The sequence below is a fragment of the Chaetodon trifascialis genome, chromosome 3, assembly GCF_039877785.1.
Source record: "Chaetodon trifascialis isolate fChaTrf1 chromosome 3, fChaTrf1.hap1, whole genome shotgun sequence".
Taxonomy (NCBI): domain Eukaryota; kingdom Metazoa; phylum Chordata; class Actinopteri; order Chaetodontiformes; family Chaetodontidae; genus Chaetodon; species Chaetodon trifascialis.
In genome coordinates, this window is record NC_092058.1 from 19,431,244 (window position 1) to 19,453,638 (window position 22,395).

The window sequence follows — 22,395 nt, forward strand, 5'->3', positions numbered from 1 at the left end:
TACATAAGAGGAAATGGACTCCAAACGAAACTTTGGACATTTTTGCCAAGAACTGATACGGCATCACAATTACATGTATAGAAAAATAACCGTGCAGTAAAAACTTGTCTTTACTTTAACGAGACATAAGTAATCAGAAAATGTGTTTGAAAAAGGGGATTGAAAAATCTGCGAGCTGCTCGAGAGCAGCTGCTGGCTGGAGCGTGCGCGTTACTGCCATATCGAGCGATGCGCAGTGTAAAGTTTGGCAGAACAGCCCGAACGGGACTGGACGTCATATATCGCTTCAAAATAAAATCGATTAAAATAGACTCTAATCCGTACAACTATCGACTTGTTTGATATATGTTTTCGGATTGCGTCTTTTCTCAACGCCAAAAGAATTCATCACGAATAGATGAATTAAGCATATCAATTAATGCAAATGAAAAATTCAACAAATGTAACCAATATAGGATGATTTCCTAGAACCTTTTTTTTTTTTGTCATATGGTTGCCGTTTTAAACTGTGTTTCTGAATTCATTAACCAGTGTCCACGAATTGTTGACACTAATAGTCGACTTTTCACATGTCTGTTATATGTAACATTTTGAATAACGTGTCTTTTAGTAGTATTTTAACTTACATAGGCCCAAATGTTGGGGTAATTTATTTGAAGTAATTGCTAATTCCACCTAACATACATGATTTGCAGTGGCTTTGACCGGGTTGGGAGAATTTTATTTTGAAATGTGTAACCGGAAGCCTGAGCTGTAATAACCGGTTGTGACACTGACGATTTTCGTTAGCTAGAAAAATAATGGCCTCATCGTTGTAAAGTAGCAGTATGTCGTTTGTACTTAACGTTGAAGAAGCCAGCATACCTGAACATGTAACGTTAAGGTTTTAGTTTGATATATAAGTCAGGTATAGAGTAGCTTTGTAACAATACTTCACCGGGCAGCTTTTCAGCTTACTGACATCAACGTTGGACGAGGACAGGGGCGAGCGATGACGGTTAGAAAAGCCAGCCGACTACCTCGGACATGTTCGGTGTCTCTCGCCATCTTCCTGCTAATTTTGAGTGTGCATTTGGTGAAAACAGCCTCTGAATATGACCCCTACAAAATCCTGGGCGTCAGCAGGAGTGCGAGTCAAACAGAGATTAAAAGGGCATACAAGAACCTTGCCAAAGAATGGTGAGTGACAGACCGACATCAGTTCCTCTGTAGGCCGGCTGACCCCTTCAGTCAGCAGCACATATCTGACACCTGTGCCGGTGTCTGATGATGTCCAACTTAAAACGTGAAACCCAGGACATATTTAACCCTCTGTGTCCCAGCAGTGATTTACATTTATTATGTGCTCTGTGCCCTTTTTAAGGCATCCAGACAAGAACAAGGACCCCAAAGCTGAGGACATGTTTATCAAGGTTTCTAAATCATACGAGGTGGGTGAGCCTCCATCACAACTTGTCATGTCCTGCATGTCAAACAAGCTCCAGCTGACATCTTGTTTTCTACGTTGCTCACTCAGTCTGCTTCACTGTCCATCTCATGGTCCCTCTGCAGTCACTAAAACATTAATAGTCCTGTCTCACCTCCCACAGATTCTGTCTAATGAGGAGCGAAGGTCCAACTTCGACCGCTATGGGCAGATGGATGAAAACCAGCCCTTCAGCCAGTCGCAGCATCACGCTTTCCGTGGCTTCCACAACAGCTTCTACTTCGATGAGTCGTTTTTCCATTTCCCCAGGTACTCCATGTTCAGATCAGTTTGATCTATCATCACTGTGTGTCACCGTCAAGACTGAAGTACCAGCATGCTTTGGAACCAAATCCAGTGTGATCAGGGAACAGGTTTCTTCTTCTGTCTCTTCTGACAAGACGTTCCCGTCGCTGAGTTTACAAATATTTCTTTCCCGGCATGCTGCTGTCCTGAGCTGAGTGGTGCATTGGGCTTTTCCTTGTGTTTGCCTTTTGGTTATTGATAATAATAAAAAACAAGGCTAGAGTTCAGTCATGCAAACATTTATGATAACGTCCTGTAGTGTTTGCCTGACAGCAGACAGACTGCATTGCCTCCACTCTTACAGGTTTCTGTGAGTGAGGGGGATTCAGTTTTCCTGAAACAATCACTAGAGATATACTTTTAATTGATTCAGAACAACCTTGATAGCTCTTGTTTATAGTAGTCATCGCTGTTGTTATCACTCCTCCTTGGCTCTGGCACACAGCTTGACAAGGCTCGACACCAGCATGATTACAGCACTAGTCCCGCCCATGGCGCTGATTGGCTCTGTCACTTTTTCAACCATGGAACTGCTGTTTCATGTCATGATGGCAGATGAGTCAGTCAGCGTGGTGGAGTGAGCAGATTCAGAGGTCTGGACTCACACTGTGGGGTGGAAACAGCAGTGGACATTCTACAGCTAATCAGTCACCAGAAAATGGACAACATATTGGTCAAATTCCAATCATTTGCTGGCGAGAGCTCATCAGTTGTGAGGATTTGATTACTTTTTCTCTATTTCATGCCACTCTGAAGGGAATACTTGATTTTTTTAGCCTTTTAATCAAACAAAATAAGTGATTTAAAATGAGCCTAATGTCTTTATATTTTGATTCTGGGAAGTTGTCATGATTAAAAAGGAGAAAAAGAAATTTAACAAACTAAATGTCTGTGTTTGCAGAATTGTCCTTTTTGATAAGTTTTTTCAGAGAGGGATCTTACCTCCACTGAGCATGTGCACCAACATTTAGAACGAGTGAACCAATTGGAGTTTTAGAAAGTTTTCTCTCAGGTCATGTCCCAGCAGCGCCCTGTAGGTTATGTCTAAAAAAAGACTCACTGACTCGCTTCCGACCCTCCTCCAGGTCCAGGGACTTTGCAGACAGCAAGTACCTGCTTCACCACGCACAGTTTAACAGCGATGTCCTTCCAGACAGCCACAAGAGGCCGTACCTAATCAAAGTGACCTCTGAGTGGTGCTTTGCATGCATCCACATTGAACCTGTGTGGAAGGAGACGGTGCAGGAGCTGGAGCCACTGGGTAAGTGTGATGTCACTAGGCTCCCATCAGTCTGCCACCCCTCCGTACACACTCACACACACATAAGGACAATGTTTGCTCAGTTTCAGACCATTAGAACAAAAGTAATTCTGAGAGTTACAATGCTTTCCAGAGAGCCGCCATTTCTTTAATTATTCATTAGGGCTTATTTGTTCGTCTTGGTTTCCGGGAACAAAGTGTAAAGCCAAGGGAGGAATTCAACCCTGTGTAACAGTTGTCTGGCACTGGAGATGAATTTAAAGTTGTTGAGTTAATTCTGCTAATTAGAGGCACAGTTCCCGGTGCCCTTTAGATGTAGTCTCATGTGGAATCAGTAATAACTAGGTGGCCTGCTGTGGAAGAATATCCTCCTTATTTATGTAACCCTTAGCTTGGTACTATGATAACCAGTCACAACCAGCAGAGTCTTTATACAGTATGGATGAAAATGTTGAAATAATATTTGAGTTAAGTTTGTAGGTTTTAGCCACCTGATAAATCTAAGTCCAATACTCACTCCGCTTCTGTCACTATCATCTTCACCAGCTCCTGAGAAATACACTTAGTGGCCCCTTTATTAGGTACACCTGCACAATCTGTTGCAGTCCAATACAGCAGTTTGGGTTTTAGTTTTTTAGTTCAGTTTTTTGTGACATTGCTGGACGAGTGTAAATTCATTTGTTTATATGTTTATTACTGAGATCAAGAGGTCGTGTTGTACTGGACTACACCACCATCACTAACTATGACTTCACCTCTCTGACTGTCAGAAAGCTACTAAATGCTCTACAATGTTAGCTATTGGCCAACTTTGCTGAGCTGGTAGCTCACAGTGTGTGTTTAAAGCTTCAGAGCTTGTTGAAAACATCTGCCTCCTGCACCTGGAAATTAGGGTGATTAGAGTGGCGAGAGTGAACCAAAAAGGCCGTAAAGTAAAACAAGGAGCTGAAACATCCTAAAAGCTTTGTGGAGCTGAGGGGAACGGCCGTCAGGTGATTTCTTTCTGTGGGTTTGTCCTTATAAGAAACACTTCTCACCTTACAGATAGTCATTTGACCCATTGTTCATATAAGAATACTGGCACATGCAGCTCTCGACTGTCTAAGATGCAAAGCCTCAAACATATTCCCCTTTTTCAAGTGTTTAAAATCACGATAAGAACAGCTGTTTCAAAGCTTTTCTCTCTGGCCGTGTCAGAGTCAGCATTGGTTTACTTCCTCCTTCGCTGTGATATACAGTGGTCCTGATCCACAGGAGTCTGTGAGAGACTAAAAACAGGTGTATGCATCTTTTATGAACTCTGTCCATTAGGCAGTCCCTCGCTAATTTTATAGACAAGAGTGAAAATCCCACAGCCTGCACTGGCTCTTCTTCCAGACTCTCAGTGTCTCTTGGACAGGAGCTGCACAGAGAATTCCCTTTGTGTCTGTTATGTTACTGCTCAGTAATCTGGGAATTTAAACAAGACGCTGCATAAACAGCATTAATTGTGATATTCCTCTCTGTGCTCATATGTACTGGTTTTATTGTCCAATCTCACTGGAATTACACAAGACTGAATTAGTTTTAGTTTGTATTTTATCCCGGTGTTTTGCTCTATTGTATCAGGTGTAATAGCAGTCGTTTTTTTTTTTTTTTTTTTTTTTTTTTTTACTGGTACATCAGGTGTTGGCATTGGCATTGTGGACCTGGGTTATGAGCGTCGCCTGGCCAACCAGCTGGGAGCTCACCGCGCTCCCTCCATCATCGGGCTGGTGAATGGCAGGGTGACCTTCTTCCATCAGGCGGTGGTACGGGAGCACCTGCGACAGTTCATTGAAGACCTGCTGCCCCAGAAACTGGTGGAAAAGGTAAAGTCAACAGGCGTAAATGCACTTCTACCACATGAGGAATTACCCACAGACCGTCTGATCTATTTTTTTACATATATGAATAATATGAATTTGGCTTCTCTTCTGATTATGACTGAAAGGTCTAACGAAATCTGTTTTTCCGGATTTTTTTGTTTAAATTGTTCTGCATTTGGAAATCACAGGGCCGTAGATGTAGGCCTGATTACACACGACTCATCAAGTGTACAAATGGTGAAGTGGTGCTACATAAAACAGGTTGTAATTTAGCAGGAATATATTTTGAACTATTTGTTATTGTTTCTCCAGATCACAGATGACAACTACCTGGCCTTTCTGGATAGCTGGCATGCAGAAAATAAACCCAGCGTTGTCTTGTTTGACCAAGTTCCTATCGTTCCCTTACTCTACAAAGTAAGTAATACATTTACACACACACACACACACACACACACACACACACACACACACACACACACACACACACACACACAGTGTTGCACTAATAACTAAAAGTTATAAAGGAAAACAGAGAGATGTGTTCAGCCTGGCTCTTCGAGCTGGTTAGTTCTGTGAGATCTGGAGTGGTTTCCACCTTAATGCCAATAAATGTAGGCTAGGGAAAATATGGGAACAAAGTTTCAGCCAATAAGATTTCTTAGCTCTAATTATAAATTTTTTACAGTTATGAGTTTATATAAAAGCAGCAATCTGCCCTGAGATCTTTATTTTTTTACACCTTCTTTTCTTATTTCTTTCAATGTATTTATTGTGGAGGCTCTCATCTTCCCACTCTCCAGTTAACAGCGTTTGCCTTCAGAGACTATGTGCGCTTCGGCTACGTGGACCAGGGTGATGCACAAAACACTCGGCTGCTGCGGCAGTTCAACATAAACACGTACGCCCCCACTATGCTGCTGTTTAAAGAGGACACGGAGAAGCCTGTTGACATCATCCAGGTACATCCAGCACGGCTTGCAGCCTATGCCATTACTTCTGCTGATACTGCTGTATCAAAACACACTGGCCAGTTTTAAACTTGATGCATGGTAGCCTTAACGACGAAGCTGGAATCATGTTTGATATTTCTGTATGAAACCTACTCTGCTCAAACGTTTTCCTGCATGACACCTTTCACACCTTCTGCCCCTTCTCCTTTTTAGGCCAGAGGGATGAAGCGACAGATCATGGATGAGTTTGTCTCCAACAACAAGTTCCTGCAGGTGCCACGGCTGGTCAACCAGCAGCTTTTCGATGAGCTGTGTCCTGTCAAGCAGTTCCACCGACGGAGGAAGTAAGGCATTTTCTGGGCAGATGGTGCTGCGCATAATATCTTGCTGAAATTGACCTCTTGTGTAATAACATTTTGCATCTTCCCAGAAGAAAGAAAGAAAGAAAAGCTAAGCCAGTGCTAATGGGAGTAAAATGAACTTTTAAAACCATGACTACTGTTATAATGTGTTTGCTGCTGTGAACTGATTCGTTGTGTCGTTAGGCTGCAGTAGCAGGTGAATTGACTGTGCATGGTTTGCAGGTACTGTGTGCTGCTGATCACAGGGGAGGACCAAGCCTTTCTCCCAGGCAATAAGGCCTTCTTGGACTTCGCGGCAGCTAACAAAAAGGAGGTGCTGCGGTTTGCGTACGTCTACCAGCGTCAGCAGCAGCCTCTCTGTCAGACACTGCTCCACAATCAGGCTGCACTCTCACCTCAGGTCAGTGCAAGAAATACAGTCACAGTGCACACACATGCATCAGTGGACATATGAACAAATGAAGCCATCTGAATAAAATAGGAAAGGAGTCTCAGTCATCTGGCATAAACTACCATCAAGGACAATGTGTACCTGCATCTTTTATATCCACAAACACACAGAATTTGATATGTGTCAGATTACCGATATGTGCGTTCTCACAGGTGGTGATTCTGGAGAGGCGGAGCCAGGCTGGTAAGGTCCTGTATCGCTCTGTGAGCGGTGGCTGGAACGGCAGTGAGGAAGATAAGTACAGGCTTCACGAACAGCTGGAGCTCCTTCAGAAAGACCCCACCTACCTGAGCTCAGACGCCACCCTGCCAGAACTCAACAATGAGATGGCCCCTGTAAGAGACCGCAGAGGCACACTCACCTTAGTCCAGAGACCCCGGGGGTCAGAGGCTGCCATGACTGATGGGACATCTGAGGGTGAAAATTTTAACTTCAAAATTTTGTTGTATTAACGTCATGGTTTTCTGTCCCACCAGATGTTTATTATTCAGTGGATGAATGCTGCCTATGACTACATCCTTCAAATATATGATGACCTTCTCTACTCAAACTGGTAAGACAATACGCACCCACAATGTCTGCAGCGTTTACTGCAATGAAAGACGATTGCTGATGTGTTTCAAATGTATCAGAAGCTGAATCATTCTCCTGATGTTACTAGACTTACCTGATGGGGGCTCTGTTGGGATGTGCGTGTCCTTTTATAGCCGTGATGCGCCACCTCTGCTACACGTGGAAGCTACATGGTGACTGCAAGTGTTATTGTTTGATATTTATTTTCTCCTCCCTCCTCAAGGCGAGAGATGATGCCCATCCTGTCGCTGATCTTCTCAGCTCTCTTTATCCTTTTTGGCACCGTCATCATTCAGGCCTTCAGGTGAGAGAGGCACGGCCCTGTTTCAGCCTGATGTAGTTTAATCATAGGCCGAAACATTTGCCTTGAAATTACTTAAAGTCAAAATGTCTCACTTTCTACAGTAGAAATGTGTTACTTATTTATTTATTTGTCTCCCAATTCTACGCCATTATCCCTGGTTTTGACTTCCTGGCCTGTCCATACTCATGATTTGTCTGTGGTGCTTATTTTCAGCGAGCCGGGTGAGAGCAAACCCCGGAAAGCAAAGCCCAAGGAGCAATCGCAAACTGAGGATGATGCTTCAAGTAGAACCAGCACATCGAGGTAATGTTGTGAAAGGAGGTGAACGCAAGATGGATGCAAAATACTTTGAGCAAAGGTCACAGCGGATCCACTGCCAAAAGCCTGTTTTACATGCACAACGCAGTATGAGGCACAGCAGCAGAAAACAGGGACAGCAAGGAACGGTGTCTTTAATTCTCACACTGGCTGCCCGAATGATTAATTTCCAAACTTATTTTGCAGTTGAATGGCAGGTTTGTTCTTAAGCACGTCCTCGAGTTGTCAAAGCAGCCCCCTCCCTTTGCCCCACAAGAAATGTTCTCATTAATAATTAAACGTGACTCGGTGGTGTAGTGTTAATGAATTCATATTTTCATAAACCAGCACAGTCCAAACTGCCATGAAAGGAAAGTAAAGACCCGTGTCAATGGTTTGCCAGAAAACTGTCCCCGTTTGTCTATAACAATATTTGAATTTGTTTATGGATTCATTTAATTGGTTGTTTGTTGTCAACACGTTGTCTTCATGTTACCAGCAATCCATGTGTTGAGATAAACTGAGGGGGACATTTGGGAACATTTGGCAGCTGAATGCTTCCACCTCTCAGGGGTTATGTGAGGTATATTAATTATAGCGTGCAGCAATAATTAACATCCTCACAAAGCTTGTGTTTGATGGATTTCATCACAGAGGAAATTGCCTGCAGCTATTAGTAATGTATTTGAAAATCTCTCCTTCTTCTTCTTCTGTGGTCCTTATAGGATAAGCTCTGTTTGTTTGTTTTTTTAAATTGTCTAAATACAATAGAGTTATACAAAGAGTTATTGGTAGCTGTAAAAATATTAGTCTTTCTCATTGGTCCACGCAGCCGTCCTCCCAAGAAGGACTTTGTTGAAGTGACGGAGCTGACAGACATCACGTACACCAGCAACCTCGTCAAGCTCAGGCCGGGCCACATCAACGTCGTCCTGGTGCTCACCAACGCCTCCAAGACCGCCTTGCTCAGGAAGTTTGCCAAGGAGGTTTTTTCATTCTCTGGGTAAGTCTCAGTGCTGCAGGGACTCCCTGAGCTGCTGGCCACTGCTCACCTCAGGGGGTTTTGCAGTAACTTGCTTGTAAATAATGATAGTAAGGATGTGTCGTGGAATAATATAAGCTTGCTGTGTACATACACGTATTTTCAGTGTGTATCTTGCCCTTGGTCTAATTCCAAACCCTTCTCCCACCACAGGACTCAGACCCTCCACTTCTCCTTCCTCAACGCAGATAAGCACCGCCACTGGATGCCCTCGCTCCTTCGCTCCGCCTCTGATGCTGCGCACAGCGAGGGCCACTCGGACGAGGACGAGGAGTCTTCAGACTACAACGGCCACGTCCTGGCCCTCAATGGCCACAAGAAATACTTTTGCCTCTTCAGACCCGTCTTCACAGGGGACGATCCCAACGACTCCTCATCTGAGACCTCATTCTCTGCTGACAGCAGGAGAAAGTCCCGGTCCAGGTCCAGATCCAGCTCCCACTCCCGATCCAGGTCCCATTCCAGGGAAGATGTGTCCGCACCCAAGAAAGGCTCCAGTAGGGCCACCAGCATAGAAGTCCACCACAAGCTTGACAGGCTGGGACTGTGGATGGAGAGGCTAATGGAGGGGACCCTGCCCCGATTACGGGTCCCAGCTTGGCCCTCCCTTGATGAAGCCACTAACAACTCCACAGAGAGCTGAGCTCAGATGAAGACAGGTACAAATGGTAGCAGATACACTTTGTGATGCTGCCTTCCGATTAAGTTCTTTAGCAAGAAAAATGCACAACAATGTTGCAGTTTTCAAGATATTATTTAAGATCTCTTTGGGACAGGTCGGCTGCCGCACTGAGTTGTCGCAGCCTCTTTACAGAATGTCTTATTTTTATCTGACAGGCAGTGTGGAGCAGTTGGAAGTGATGGCTTAGACTAGTTTGCTACCACAAACCTTTAAAATGCGCTTAATGAGGCAAAGTCTCAGCTGTATGATGCATGTCCTCTGTGCAGAGACGGAAGGAGGAAAAAGGAGAGAATCTAGCAGAAAACAACAAAAGCAGATCAGGAGTTTCTCCTGACATTCTCTTAAAAATGTCTGTCCAAGCTGTAGCGCACGCACACACAAACACACACACACACACACACACACGCACACACACACACACACACACACACACACACACACAGAATTCTGACTGCATGCAGAGCAAATTTTCACATTGCTTTATTTGCTGACGTGACTACGTGAGTGCTTTTACTGCCTCTGTTTATTACCCACAAGCAGCTAATAAGCATCATAGTACAGATGGTAGCTGTAGCTAGCTGTGTGTGTGTGTGTGTGTGTGTGTGTGTGTGTGTGTGTGTGTGTGTGTGTGTGTGTGTGTGTGTGTGTGTGTGTGTGTGTGTGTGCCCATGTATGTGTGTTACAGAATAACTCCAGTACTTGTTGTTTTCCTTTCCTTTTAACTCTTTTGTGCATTCATTATGTGCATTCATACAGCAAGGAATAAGCTTCTTTTTGTCTAGACTTGGCTTTGCACCTGAACACTTCCTTCCAGTTGACATGAGCTTGACCTTGATGGAGGATTCTGCTGTGTGTGATCAGATCTCCACATGGGTCAGTATGAATAAAGGCTTGGAAACTGAGCCTGATGCACTGACTTTATAGACAAGTTGTTTTTGTTTTGTTTTTTTTTAACTTTTCAGAGCTTTCCGTTAAACTTCATGACTGACCTTTGTTTGCTTTTCTTGATCTGATTCAACCATACTGATTCCAGGCTTAAAGACATAGAGAATTTTACAACATCGCAAGCAGCAATAACCAACTTGCTCACATGACACCACCTACGTGACTGTGTGTGTTTAAAAAGCTGGTTGCCGATTGAATAGGATGCTTCCTGGTGTTTTTCTGCTCTGCTAAGGGATTTAATATTGAACATGCTACCAGCCAAGTTTGAATTCTGATGAAGTTTGATCATTTTGGGTAAGTTGTACCCAAAATGTTGAAATCTGCCTTTTTGTCGCCTATTTTTTTAAGTTCTTGTCAACTGTCTGAATCAGGGAGAAACAATAAAAAATCCTACTCTTATACTTGCCCTTTTTAAGCCTGTGCCCTTAAACCACTGTAAATATTAATGCATGGAGTAAGTAAATCTAAAATCACTAGCAAATGTTTAGCGAATTTGCACTGCTAACTTAAATGTTACACTCCCTCCGTCTCCTCCTTTGACTCTGTAATGGAATAATTTGCTGCTCAAGAAATAATAATTGCAGTACACTGTAACTTGTAATCTTTTTTTTTTCTTGTATGTCCTTTGAGCTTCATTTGTGTCCATATCCAAATGTGAGAAATGAAGTGTAAATTAGTAAAAGAAACTCCTTTTAAAACAGTTTATTTATTAAAATGTGCAGATGAGTTTGACTTGCCTTGATTTTTGTCATTTTCCTTCACGCTTCTTTTAACTGAGAAACATCTTTATCTACAGCAGCACAGCATTCAGTTTGTTCATGTAAAGGTCAATGGATCATTAATGAAGGCACAATGAATTTTCCAGCTCTCTGGCAATTAGCTTGATGATATGTTTATTAAAATTACGCTGTACGTAGAATACACTTAAATATGTGACATTGCTCGCATTCAGTAGATGATACAAGAACAAATATACCATAAATTATCATAAATGGAGCTACCAGCAAACATGAATACACATTTTCAGCAGCAACAGTACATGCTATCATGGTTCAAAGAACCAAAACTTGTGTGGGGGTGTGTGATTTGCTCTACAATGCAGACTCAGTCCTCATTAGGAATGTTAAACGCTTTCTTCATGGATAGATCTTCAGGGCCAAAGGATGCTGGCAGCAGCTCATCCACGGTCATCCTCAGGTACGAGCCATTGGGCTTCGACAGGTACACGTCCCAGTTTAGCCCAAACTGTGAGGAGGATGACAAACAAAAAAGAAAGTACAGCATGTTGGCGAAGCACCCCTTAGTGCTCAATGTTTTGTGTGTAGTCCTGACAGCTGAAAGTTAAGAAACAGTGTACAATGGTTTACCAGCTGAAAACATTTTACACTGCTCTATGTGGAGACCTTGATATATCATCACAGACTGGAAAGTCAAAGCTCCTGAAACCAGTAGACCAGCAGAGATGATAATACCTCTCTCATGAACTGCCTGCAGCCACCACACGGGGAGATGAACTGGTCATCCAGGTCACTGCAATGAACAGATTTGGAAACATATGATTGAGAAACAAAAGGTCTGAATGCTCAGCTAGGCCTGCGGGCGCTTGATGATGTAGCTGATGTTTACATGTATCGGAAATGAATGTTGAACACCAGGTTCTTGGAGCCCTCTTCATAATAATCATATTATTGGTTCCCCATTTTCCCCAGCAAATGTTAACATTTCTGCCACTGTTGCTCTGTTCTCTACCCGTTTCTCACAATACTGATGAAGGCATCTTAATCATCACAGAGCTATTAAAAAAATCTTCTGCTCGGTTAGGCACAGCATGTTGATTGCTGCTTGGCAGAGACCCACGTCCAGCTGTTTCTTGCCTCACCTGTTTGTCCACTTTGAGCAACTGTTGAACTTGAGAGGCAATAGAGGAAGTGTGACTCAGTTTGGTGAATTTTGGTGACATGCAAGAAACTGAAAAAGTAAAAGGAGTCATGGTTTGGTATGCTTGAATGATGATGGTGGGCTTGCGCAGGGCAGGACGGATGCAGGTGTTGCAAAGGAAATGCAGAGAGTTTAACATATCATGGTCTGGGCTCAGGGGCGGGGCTTGCGGACAGGCAAGCCAGGCAGTTGCTTGGAGCCCCCGGCCACTTATTTACAACAACAATTATTGATAGGCCTGGGCTTTCAGGGACCTCTGTTGGTTCCTGGACCTCACTTTGAGAACCACTAATCTATTTTTTTCAGTATTCATCTCAAATGTAAATGGGAAATTGTGCATTTATGTGTGCAAAAAACAAATTTTGCGGCATGCACAGGTGGGATGGAGGCCCCAGGGGTTTCTTGCATGGAGCCTCAAGAGACCCTAGCAACGCCACTGTCTGGGTTACGAGAAGGAGGGTGTCACCTGGCAATTGCAATGGCCCTGAAATTTGTGTAGCCTTCTGACACTGCCTTGGAGATAGCGTTCCTCTCAGCACACAGACCCAGGTTGTAGCACGCATTCTCCACGTTGCAGCCTGCAGAAACACAAGGACAGTCAACAGATGCTTAGAGTGGAATTAGTTTACAGAGAGGAAAATTAGGAAAAAGAAAGTTGGAAAATAGAGGCGTTTCCACCATCAAAGGGTCTTTCTGTTTACTTCTTCTGTCCTGGTCAAATAGTTGCTCAAACGGTCTTTGCACTCACAGCTGTTTGCCAGCCCTTGCCCCCCCAGACTGTTCTGCTCAGGGACACGTGAGTCGCTCAGCTTTGTAGAGTCCAGTGACATGAATAGGAGAGTGGTGTCTTTGTTGACAATGATTTGACATCCCTGTCTGTGTGGACAGCACTGTTGACACAGGTGATGCAATTACAAAAGGTCACCGTAAGTCATGGGAAAATGAAGATTTCTTGATCCTTAGAAATGTGATTTTATTCTCAACCCCTTAGAATGATCAAGGCTTTCTCCTGGTGAGGGTTTAAGGGCGGGCTGCTGTAGAGAGACATGTTGAAATGAAACCTTTACCCTTTCCTCACGGAGTCCAGTCATTTGAACTGCCTGTTTTCAGGTAATCATTAGCGTAGTGTGCCAAAATTCATCTCTCATCAAGCTAATGTTCAATTTCCTTGCACTTCAAATGAAATTCTGTTACGTCTCCCGCATGTCAAATGATCTCAAACAATAACAAAACAGCGAGGAAGGACTTTACTCCAACACAAGTTGCGTAAAGCTGTGGCTCTGATCTCTTCTCTGCTTGCAATGTACTAAACTTTTACAATTCTTTCTTTTAGACGTATATGGCATTTTAAAGTCTTCTTGCTGATGATGGCAAAGAACTTAGAGCTTAAATGATAAGAAGAGAGAAATCAGTCTTAACGTTTAGCAACAAAAAAAGTGGATGTTCATTAAATTTGCTATCCTGTCCATCCTAAACCTTTGTTTCAAACTCATGCCAAAGTTTGTGCCTTACCTGTAAAAACACAGTTGTCAAGGGTCAGGAGAGCAGCCCCCACCCTGAATTTGCTGTAAGGACAGTAGGCTTTCGTCTTTGCCTCCTGAGACTGGTGGATGAGCCTCTTGACTGTTTCCTGGGACAAGTGTCTGGAGCCGTGGTCCTTCATATTCATTACCTCTCCTCTGAACTTGACTCGGTCCATATTTTCTCTTGGAGTTGTTGAGGCTACTTTTGAGTCAGTGAATGAGTCTTTTGTCACGCAGCTTTAAACGTGAATGGGACAGGGTAAAGGGGGAGAGGGAGCTGTCACAGCCAATCACCTGGTAGCATGCCAGCGTGCAGTCATGAGGCAATGGGAAGTGGTTTTTGTTGCCATTACTCCTTTTGTACAGACATGATGTTAAAGAGAAGCTCAAGCAGGTTTCTGCGACTCACCTATGTGGCTAAACTAGTCTGTGGAACACGATTTTCCTGAATGCCTTTCTTCCTTCTAAATTGTGTATTCGGGTGTGAACAGAGGAGACAGTCTGAGAAAATACGCATCTTTATTGAGCTCTGAGTCAACAGAGAAATGTGAGCTTCAAAGACCAAAATGATCCCTGAAATGGGTGCGACATAGTTTTACATCTCTTGTGGAAAACACTACAAACAGTAGAATAAGTCTGAAAAACAAAGTGCATTTAGTTACATATAAATGTCAGACTTGTTTATTTATTTCTTTTAAATTACCTGAGCCATCTCTCTCACATGATATTCAGAAAGTGGGGAAAAAAAGACATTGAGCAAAATGCATTCATGTTTATATGAAAGTACTGCATAACAGACAGCAAAAAAAAAAAAAAAAAAAAATCTTCTGGGTCCATTCGGATCCACTCAAATCTACATCACAGTAGAGTCTTAAGTGAGTGTGTTACTAAGAATCTCATTAGCTGTTCTGGGTGATCCAGTTGATCCATCCGAGGTAGTTTCTGACCTTGGTGTAAACACCTGGGTAGTAAGCATAGGCGCAGCCGATGCCCCAAGATACAATGCCCTCAAATTTACCGTTACAAACAAGAGGTCCTCCTGAGTCGCCCTGAGGACCAAAAAAAGAAAAAAGTTTAAGGTTCCTGTTGGTTTAGTGTGACACATTTTGATGTAAACTAACAGCTTGACAGATAAGAAATAAACACGTTTGGCAACTTTATAAGGTGGCAACGTGTTAATGATGTCTGTACGCCTTTTTTGACTGGCCCCAAGTAACCGAGAAAACAATGAATGCAGCTTTAATAGTATCATAAAAACAAGTAACTCATTTCAAATTGAGTTTAACAACCACTCTCAATCCTGTCTTTTGCATTTTGGCAGTGGGGTTTGTGGGACTCCTAGAAAATACTGTAGTAAACAATAAAGTCATATGTTACAATACAGGCTCTTTAGTAATTTTCAGTATTACATTACATTACACACGCACACACAAACACGCACAGCTCTGTTTCAGTCACTATGACTTAGATTTATTTCCTGGAGACTTAAGATAACCATAAACACTACTTGCCTATCCTAAACCAAACCTTCCTCTAACCTTAATCCAAGCATTCACCATACAATGTGATGATTTACACACACACACACACACACACACACACACACACACACACACACACACACACACACACACACACACACACACGACTTTGTGCCTCACCTGACAGGAGTCTTTCCCACCAAAGAGAGAGCCCGCACAGATCATATTCTCTGTGATCCTGAAGTAGTAGTAGTACCAGCAGTTGGCGAAGATGTCCACGTTCACTGCCCTCAGTACAGGTGACAGACTGTACCTGTTGAGCCAGGTCACACCCCAGCCGCTCACTGTGCAGCGGGTGAGGTCGGCCAAGGGGGGTGAGTCCGGGTCTGGCAAAGAGGCCGGCTCGACCCTGGCATTGATGATAGCTGGACGGTCCAGCTGAATCATAGAGGATAGAGGACATCTCCCTCAGTCAGTGGACAGAAAAGCTCATTCTGAAGGTAGTGCTGTGCATTTTCTATTCACATTACAAAAGGAGTGAGTGGAGATGGTTATTGCTCTTATCAATGGACAGCTGTGCCGTCTGTGCTGTTGACTGATGACTCATGAAATGACATAAAAACACTGTATAAAACAGAATACGATGACTAAAACGAGAACAGATGGAGGCAGATTACTCCGTAAAGGGGCTGAATGTAGCTGTGGCAGGTCCCTGGTTCAACAGGTAGAAAGGATAATTTGTAGTGTGTTTCAGTGGTAAATTGTTCATTGAAAATGAAACTGAACTCTATTCAAAATGAAACTGATGTTCATTCAAACTGAAAGTGAAGTGCCAGGTTGCGCAATAGTGCTAGTATGCAGAATGAAAACAGTGAGTCAGTACTCTCACTGACTGAAGTGAAGTCTGTGGACTGTGGACAAAAGACCCTTTCCACATGTGTCACAGACTGGTCAGCTTGCCTAGCTGTATCCTTACTGCTGTATGCTCTATACTTCAGCGTCGCTACATTTCAGAGGAACGTATTGTACTTTTTAGTCTACTGCCTTTACCTGACATCTGGAGCTCCTGATTATTTTGCATATATAGCATTTTATTTATCACAAAATATATTATCAGCTGCTAAAAATCTCCCTCTTATTTTCCTCTCACACATTATAACATCAGTGACAACAATCCTATAATTTATAAATTCTGGTGGGGCCATTCTACATAATAAATACTTTTACTTTGATACTTTCAGTACAGTTTACTGATAATACAGATCATTCTGTGCATTAACTCGAGTAATATTTTTAATCCAGGACTGTTTGTTACCTTGTTCTTTCTTAAGTGAGGGAGTGAATGCTTTCATTACTGGCTATAACAGACGGCCTGTGTTTCAGCCTTGTGGTGTGGAGTTTGAAATACAAAGGCTTTTACCTGTAAGGGAAGGTCCAACGAAAGATACTATTGAGTTGCATTATGGCAAATGTGTGACTGAGCTTTATTGGAATTTTACCCATGCTAAGTACCTAAAGTCAGAATATGTCAGACCCTCCTGCTTTGATTTTGACAGTTCCTTTACAAATCTGTCTCTTGTGAGTTTTCCAACTTTATGGAAATAAAGTAGTGAATTGCTGGAGTACCATAATATGACACATAGGGTCCCTTGAGAAGCAGCTCATATATGAAACATGATAGATGAAAGATCATTTAGAAATGTGAACACTGGTACAGTTATATAACTTCAAGAGTTTGTGCAGTTTGTTGCATATTTATCATGGTGCTTTTCTCTGCTGTCTGCCCCAGAACTGGGTTACAGGTCACTGACAATGTCAGTGATGTCAATCAGTAATGTCAGTTGGTTTCAACTCACACCCTGAAAGACAGGATCAAAATCAAATCCATATCTGTATCAAAACCTGTCATATTCTACAGTTGTCCCTTACCTTGAGCAGCATGATGTCATTGTCAAACGTCCAGTGTCTGTACTCATAATGCTTGACCACTAAGGAGACATTGAACCTCTGCTCAAAGCCCTCCACCTTGGTGATGCCGTGCTCACTCAGGACCACTTGGATCATGTGACTTCTAAACAAACAGAGTGAGCAAAGGAGAAGGGAGAGCTCATCAGCACAGATCCAGTACTTCTGTCAAAGTCAAATGATGGTTGTTCCCAATCACTCCTACATTCTGTCTATTATGCAGTTTTGAGAGTCAAAGGCAAGGTGCAGCAGTGCTGCCATGGATATTCAGTTAAACTGGCCCCAGTGAGAGTGCGTAAAACTGCAGTAACTTACGGCCTCCAGCAGTGGGCAGCAGACACCACCCACTGCGGGTGGATGAGGGTGCCTCCACAGAAGTGGTGCTTCATGAAGAGCAGGGAGGCCTGATACTTGATGGAGTAGGGTTCTACCACTGCACCCCCAATGATTCTCCCCCCCTGCACACCTTAGAGCAGAGGAGAGGACTGAATTCAGACACAAAATATTGATCTATTCATTAACATGAAATAAGCTTCTGCTTTTATTTTTTGCTTAGAGTTACATGAAGTCAGTCGTGTGTGACTGAAGGTTTCAATGTAAATAAGACGGTATGTACTCACCTGTTAGGGTTACAACAAGCAGAAGGAGCAGTGAGAGGTGACAGGATGGAGCCAGGTTCATCTTTATAGCTACCAAAATAAAAGAAAGAAAGAGTAGAGGTGGTCAGTATCACTGGCTATGAACAGGTGAAGAGCAGAAGGAAAGATATCACTGGCTCGTGTCACATTTTTAATTCATATTGCATTCTACATTCTGCTGAACTCTTTGTTTACTTTGAAAGTATCCTCTATTATCAACCACAATAACCAAAAGTAGTAAATGTCAAAATTCAAAAGTAAATTACATCTAAGATCATTTAGCTGCATAAATGTGTTCACTCCCGCACACACAGGGCTTTTCTTCTGTAGAATCCCATCAGGACAAATCATACAGCAGGTTCAAGTCTTAGCCCCAAACCAAATGTTCACTAATTCTTCTTAACTTTTGGTTGCTGGTTGATGATAAAGGATTGATACAGACACAGGATAGATAACACATGAAGATCCACAGTCATCCTGAAGTGGCAGTTCACCCCAGAAAAGGTTCTTAGCTCATGTACAACTCTTATTACAGAAAAGTTGGGAGACTGAAAAACATAAATAGAACAGAATGCAATCGTCTGCAAACAAACCAACAGTTTTACAAAGTGTTCCTGAGCCCATGTAGTAACATCCTTTGTACAATCATGTGTCCACAAAGTGGTGAACCTCTCTCCATCCTTGCTTCTGAACAACTGAGCCTTTCCAGGATGCTCCTTTCATACCCAATCATGATACTATCACCTGTTACCAATGAACCTGTTTACCTATGGAATGTTCCAAACAGGTGTTTTTGGAGCATTCCACAACTTTCCCAGTTTTTAGTTGCTCCTGTCCCAACGAGTTTGAAACATGTTGCTGCATCAAATTCAGAATAAGCAGATATTTACAAAAATTAGTGAAGCTGATGAGGTCAAACATGAACTCTGTGCACTGAGACAAGAACCTCTACATCTAAGATCATCTTTGCTCAGTGGTTTACATTTTATACTTACAGAGCATAAATGGAAATTAAGTATAAATAGGAGACTTCCTGTTCATTGCACTGATTCTTCACAGTCACACAGAAATAAACTAAACTTACAACTAATTGCATGCTTCGTCTGACTCATTTGAACTTTAAATTCCAACAAATCGCTGATAAAACTCTGGCTGGTTCTCTTGACGGCCTTAGTCCACAGTCCCACAGCTAATTGCCAGCAGCACATAATCGAGCTGAAATCCATTCAATACGAAGCTGTCTCACCTTATCTGAGAGTCAAGTGAGAAAACAGTCCAAGTGCAGCATCCACACATGGGCACACACACTCTCACACACTCCTCTCATACCGGGACATACAGTAAAGCTTGAGAACTGTCAGGCTTCTTTTATATCGTAACCACTCTCACTCTCATTGTTCCCTGCCATTGTCCGCCATACATCTAAGTGTCTCTCATACATAATGTGACCTAGTACATGTCCAAAAAGAAAAAAAAAAAAAAAAAAGCAGCCTTCTCTTTCATTCCACCTCTCTTCCGAAGGCCTTTGTTGTCACAGATCCAGCCCATTGTCCTGTGGTGGAGACAAAGTGAAGCTTTATGGAGATGAAACCCAACAAGCCAGAGAAATGACAAAAGACATGTTGGCATGCTGGCTCATATGATGTCTGAGTATGATGTATTTACTGTCTAGTAGCCTGTCAACCTGAGGCATCGCATGACATAACAGCATTCATTCATCACTTGAACAAGGCAGAACTTTCTCAGATTCTGTTGAACTGAGTCCAGCATGTCTTTTGTACGTCTGATTTTGACTTATAAGTAAATGATCAAAGCAAGTGGCAGTCTCTCCTCTCTTCTCCTCAGTCGCTATCATTTGGGTTCCCAGCTGTTTTTTTCCAGTTCTCAGTTCCCACACACATGACCTTCTGGTTTGTAACTCATAGCCTCCATACAGTCTACACTTCCCAAGGTGTCATTCCAACTGTTAGGGTGAAAGGTGATAGTGTGCTCCGCTTTCCCTCAGGTGCAAAGCTGAGATTGCAAACTGGATGCTTTTGTGTGTGTGTGTGTGTGTGTGTGTGTGTGTGTGTGTGTGTGTGTGTGTGTGTGTGTGTGTGTGTGTGTGTGAGGCCTTGCCTTGCACAGAACTGCATGTGTAGTAAAGATGTATCAGTGATGAGTCTGAGAGGAATAAGTGTCCCTGAAATGTCGTTTGCCTCATGCAGACTCTTATGTCAATATTAAAAAACTGAATTTGTCTCTATTTGTGTCTGTTTGCTTTGTCTCTATATATTCAGAAAGTCGAAAGTCTTCATTGACAAATACACGCTAAATTATGGTTGCATGTTAATAAAACATTTTAATCTTGTGAAAATTTGAGCTCAGCCTGCACACACACACACACACACACACACACACACACACACACACACACACACACACACACACATATATTTAACAGTGTGTGTAAAGGCTCTACCTCTTGCTTTCTAGATATCTGTCTCTGGGATTTCTTCCTTCCTTCCATGGCGTGCCCTCCACCATGCACTCGGTACCTGCTGCTCGAGGAGAATGGGGCCTTTCTGTGTGGAGTTTGCATGTTCTCCCCGTGTTCACCTGGGGTATCCTCCATAACCCCCCCCCCCCCCCACACACACACACACTAAAAACATGCAAGATCACCACCTGACCAATGGTGACAAAGAGGAACTGGGTCCCTGGGCGCCACTGTCGGCTGGCAGTCCACCGGTCCTGGTCTGCTGTGGAGGAAGACCTACCAGGATGGGTTAAATGTGGAGAAAATAATTTCACGAAGCATGGCGTGTGTGCAGTCTCCTCCCTGTAGTATGTGTGTGCAGTGATCAATAAAGTAAAATCTTAATCTTAATATTAATCTTAATATCACACATGAAATGGAAAATTGTGGTGCTCAAAGCAGAAGTGGGCAATATTTTACTTTATATTCTCATTTTGATATATATCATGAAAAGGTACATTTTCTGGAAAATCAGTTGAAAGACAAATCAAGGTGCATCAAGGCTAAAATCAAATCAAATCAAATCAAATCAAATCAATATATATAATATTTTGATTGCTAAGGATGGATACAGTCTGCGGTATTAAATATACCTCTGTATAAATAGTATTGCTAGTTCTCAGATTTTTGGCAAATATCATCTCACGGTACGTACCATGATATCCTCCGATCCTACCTCAAAGCCTTAAAAAGCTACATTTAATGGAATAGTCTGACATTTTGGGAAATAAGTTTTCAGATGAGACGATCAATACCAATCTAAGTTGAGAGAGTAGTATTAATCTTCTCATCCATCAAAAAAGCAAGTGTGCACATTTCCCAAAGTATCAAACCATTCCTTTAAAAAGTTAAGTCAGTAAGTAAAGTTTACAGCAATCAGACGTCGATCAAATAAAGCAGAGACACAACATAAAGTAATATGTTAAATAGATGTGAAAGTAAATAAAACTACACTAAAGCTAATCAGGTGGATCTTTAGCCGCAAGCGACATGTCTTTCCAGAAACAATGTCCCCATCACTGTGGCTAATCAGCTAAGCAGAAGTTTTAAAGGTCACATTTCATAAGAGGCATGAAGAACAGGCTTAAATATCCCGGCCAAACAATGTGAAATCTGTATGCGTGGTCAGTCGGGGTAAGTGAGAAAATATGCTGGCTGAATGTCCTCATATTGTAAGACCAAGTTCAGGTTAAATATTTGCAGTGTTTAAAAAATATCTGTGTGAGTCATGTTTGCTTTGTCTGTATTTCTGAAATAGAAAAAAAAAAAACTAGCCTAATGTTTGAGGTGATTGTCTGAGACGCTGGCTGAGTGCTGGTCCAGGAAACACCTGACAGCGGGAGGCCGCACAAAGCTGTCTCTCCCGTTCTACCGCGTGAGGCATCAATTATTCAGCTTGCTCTAAATGTGGGACAAGAGGAGGTCAGGCGAGATTCTCCTGTCATGCTGTGGATGATGCTGACTTGCCAGAAGGCTGATGATGATGATGATGATGATGATGATGATGATGATGATGATGATGATGATCTGGCTGATTATGAGTTATCATTGCAGACACGGATTCAATAGTGATGGATGATTCATGCTCATACAGAGGAACAGCTGTGTGTCTCGGCTGCGTAGAAAAACTCTGTGCTGTCTCGACTCAGACGTGAATCTCCCCACAGCTACAAAACAAAGCAGTGCACACATATGCGCACACACACTCGCGCACACACAGTAGGCTATTGAAACATTTCAGCAAGGATAAGCCTGGATGATGACACAGACAGAGCATGCTGATACAGTATAGATGAACCTGCTCGGCACAGTACCCTGTGTTGCCATGGCAACAATGTAAGGCC

At 42.7% G+C, this 22,395-nt stretch overlaps 3 protein-coding genes across 3 annotated transcripts; 1 reads left to right on the forward strand and 2 right to left on the reverse strand.

The window, feature by feature from the left end:
• The first annotated feature begins 780 nt into the window (after positions 1 to 780).
• On the forward strand, positions 781 to 11,510 carry dnajc16l (DnaJ (Hsp40) homolog, subfamily C, member 16 like). The gene is made up of 15 exons (XM_070958861.1): positions 781 to 1,179; positions 1,364 to 1,430; positions 1,590 to 1,735; positions 2,857 to 3,032; positions 4,698 to 4,882; positions 5,192 to 5,296; positions 5,683 to 5,841; positions 6,046 to 6,176; positions 6,417 to 6,594; positions 6,798 to 6,980; positions 7,122 to 7,198; positions 7,442 to 7,522; positions 7,736 to 7,825; positions 8,652 to 8,822; positions 9,015 to 11,510. Exons 1-15 carry the CDS (start codon positions 992 to 994, stop codon positions 9,502 to 9,504), a joined length of 2,427 nt encoding a protein of 808 aa, XP_070814962.1. The 5' UTR covers positions 781 to 991; the 3' UTR covers positions 9,505 to 11,510.
• Positions 11,511 to 11,592: 82 nt separating this feature from the next.
• Positions 11,593 to 14,176, reverse strand: cdab (cytidine deaminase b). The gene is made up of 4 exons (XM_070957921.1): positions 13,939 to 14,176; positions 12,893 to 13,004; positions 11,961 to 12,018; positions 11,593 to 11,733 (listed from the first exon to the last, which is right to left on the reverse strand). The coding sequence occupies exons 1-4, from the start codon at positions 14,123 to 14,125 to the stop codon at positions 11,593 to 11,595; spliced, it is 498 nt and encodes a 165-aa protein (XP_070814022.1). The 5' UTR covers positions 14,126 to 14,176.
• A 672-nt stretch (positions 14,177 to 14,848) lies between these two features.
• Positions 14,849 to 18,076, reverse strand: LOC139329195 (serine protease 1). The gene is made up of 5 exons (XM_070959381.1): positions 18,016 to 18,076; positions 17,711 to 17,861; positions 17,360 to 17,501; positions 15,611 to 15,868; positions 14,849 to 14,998 (listed from the first exon to the last, which is right to left on the reverse strand). The coding sequence occupies exons 1-5, from the start codon at positions 18,074 to 18,076 to the stop codon at positions 14,849 to 14,851; spliced, it is 762 nt and encodes a 253-aa protein (XP_070815482.1).
• Between the last annotated feature and the right edge of the window lie 4,319 nt (positions 18,077 to 22,395).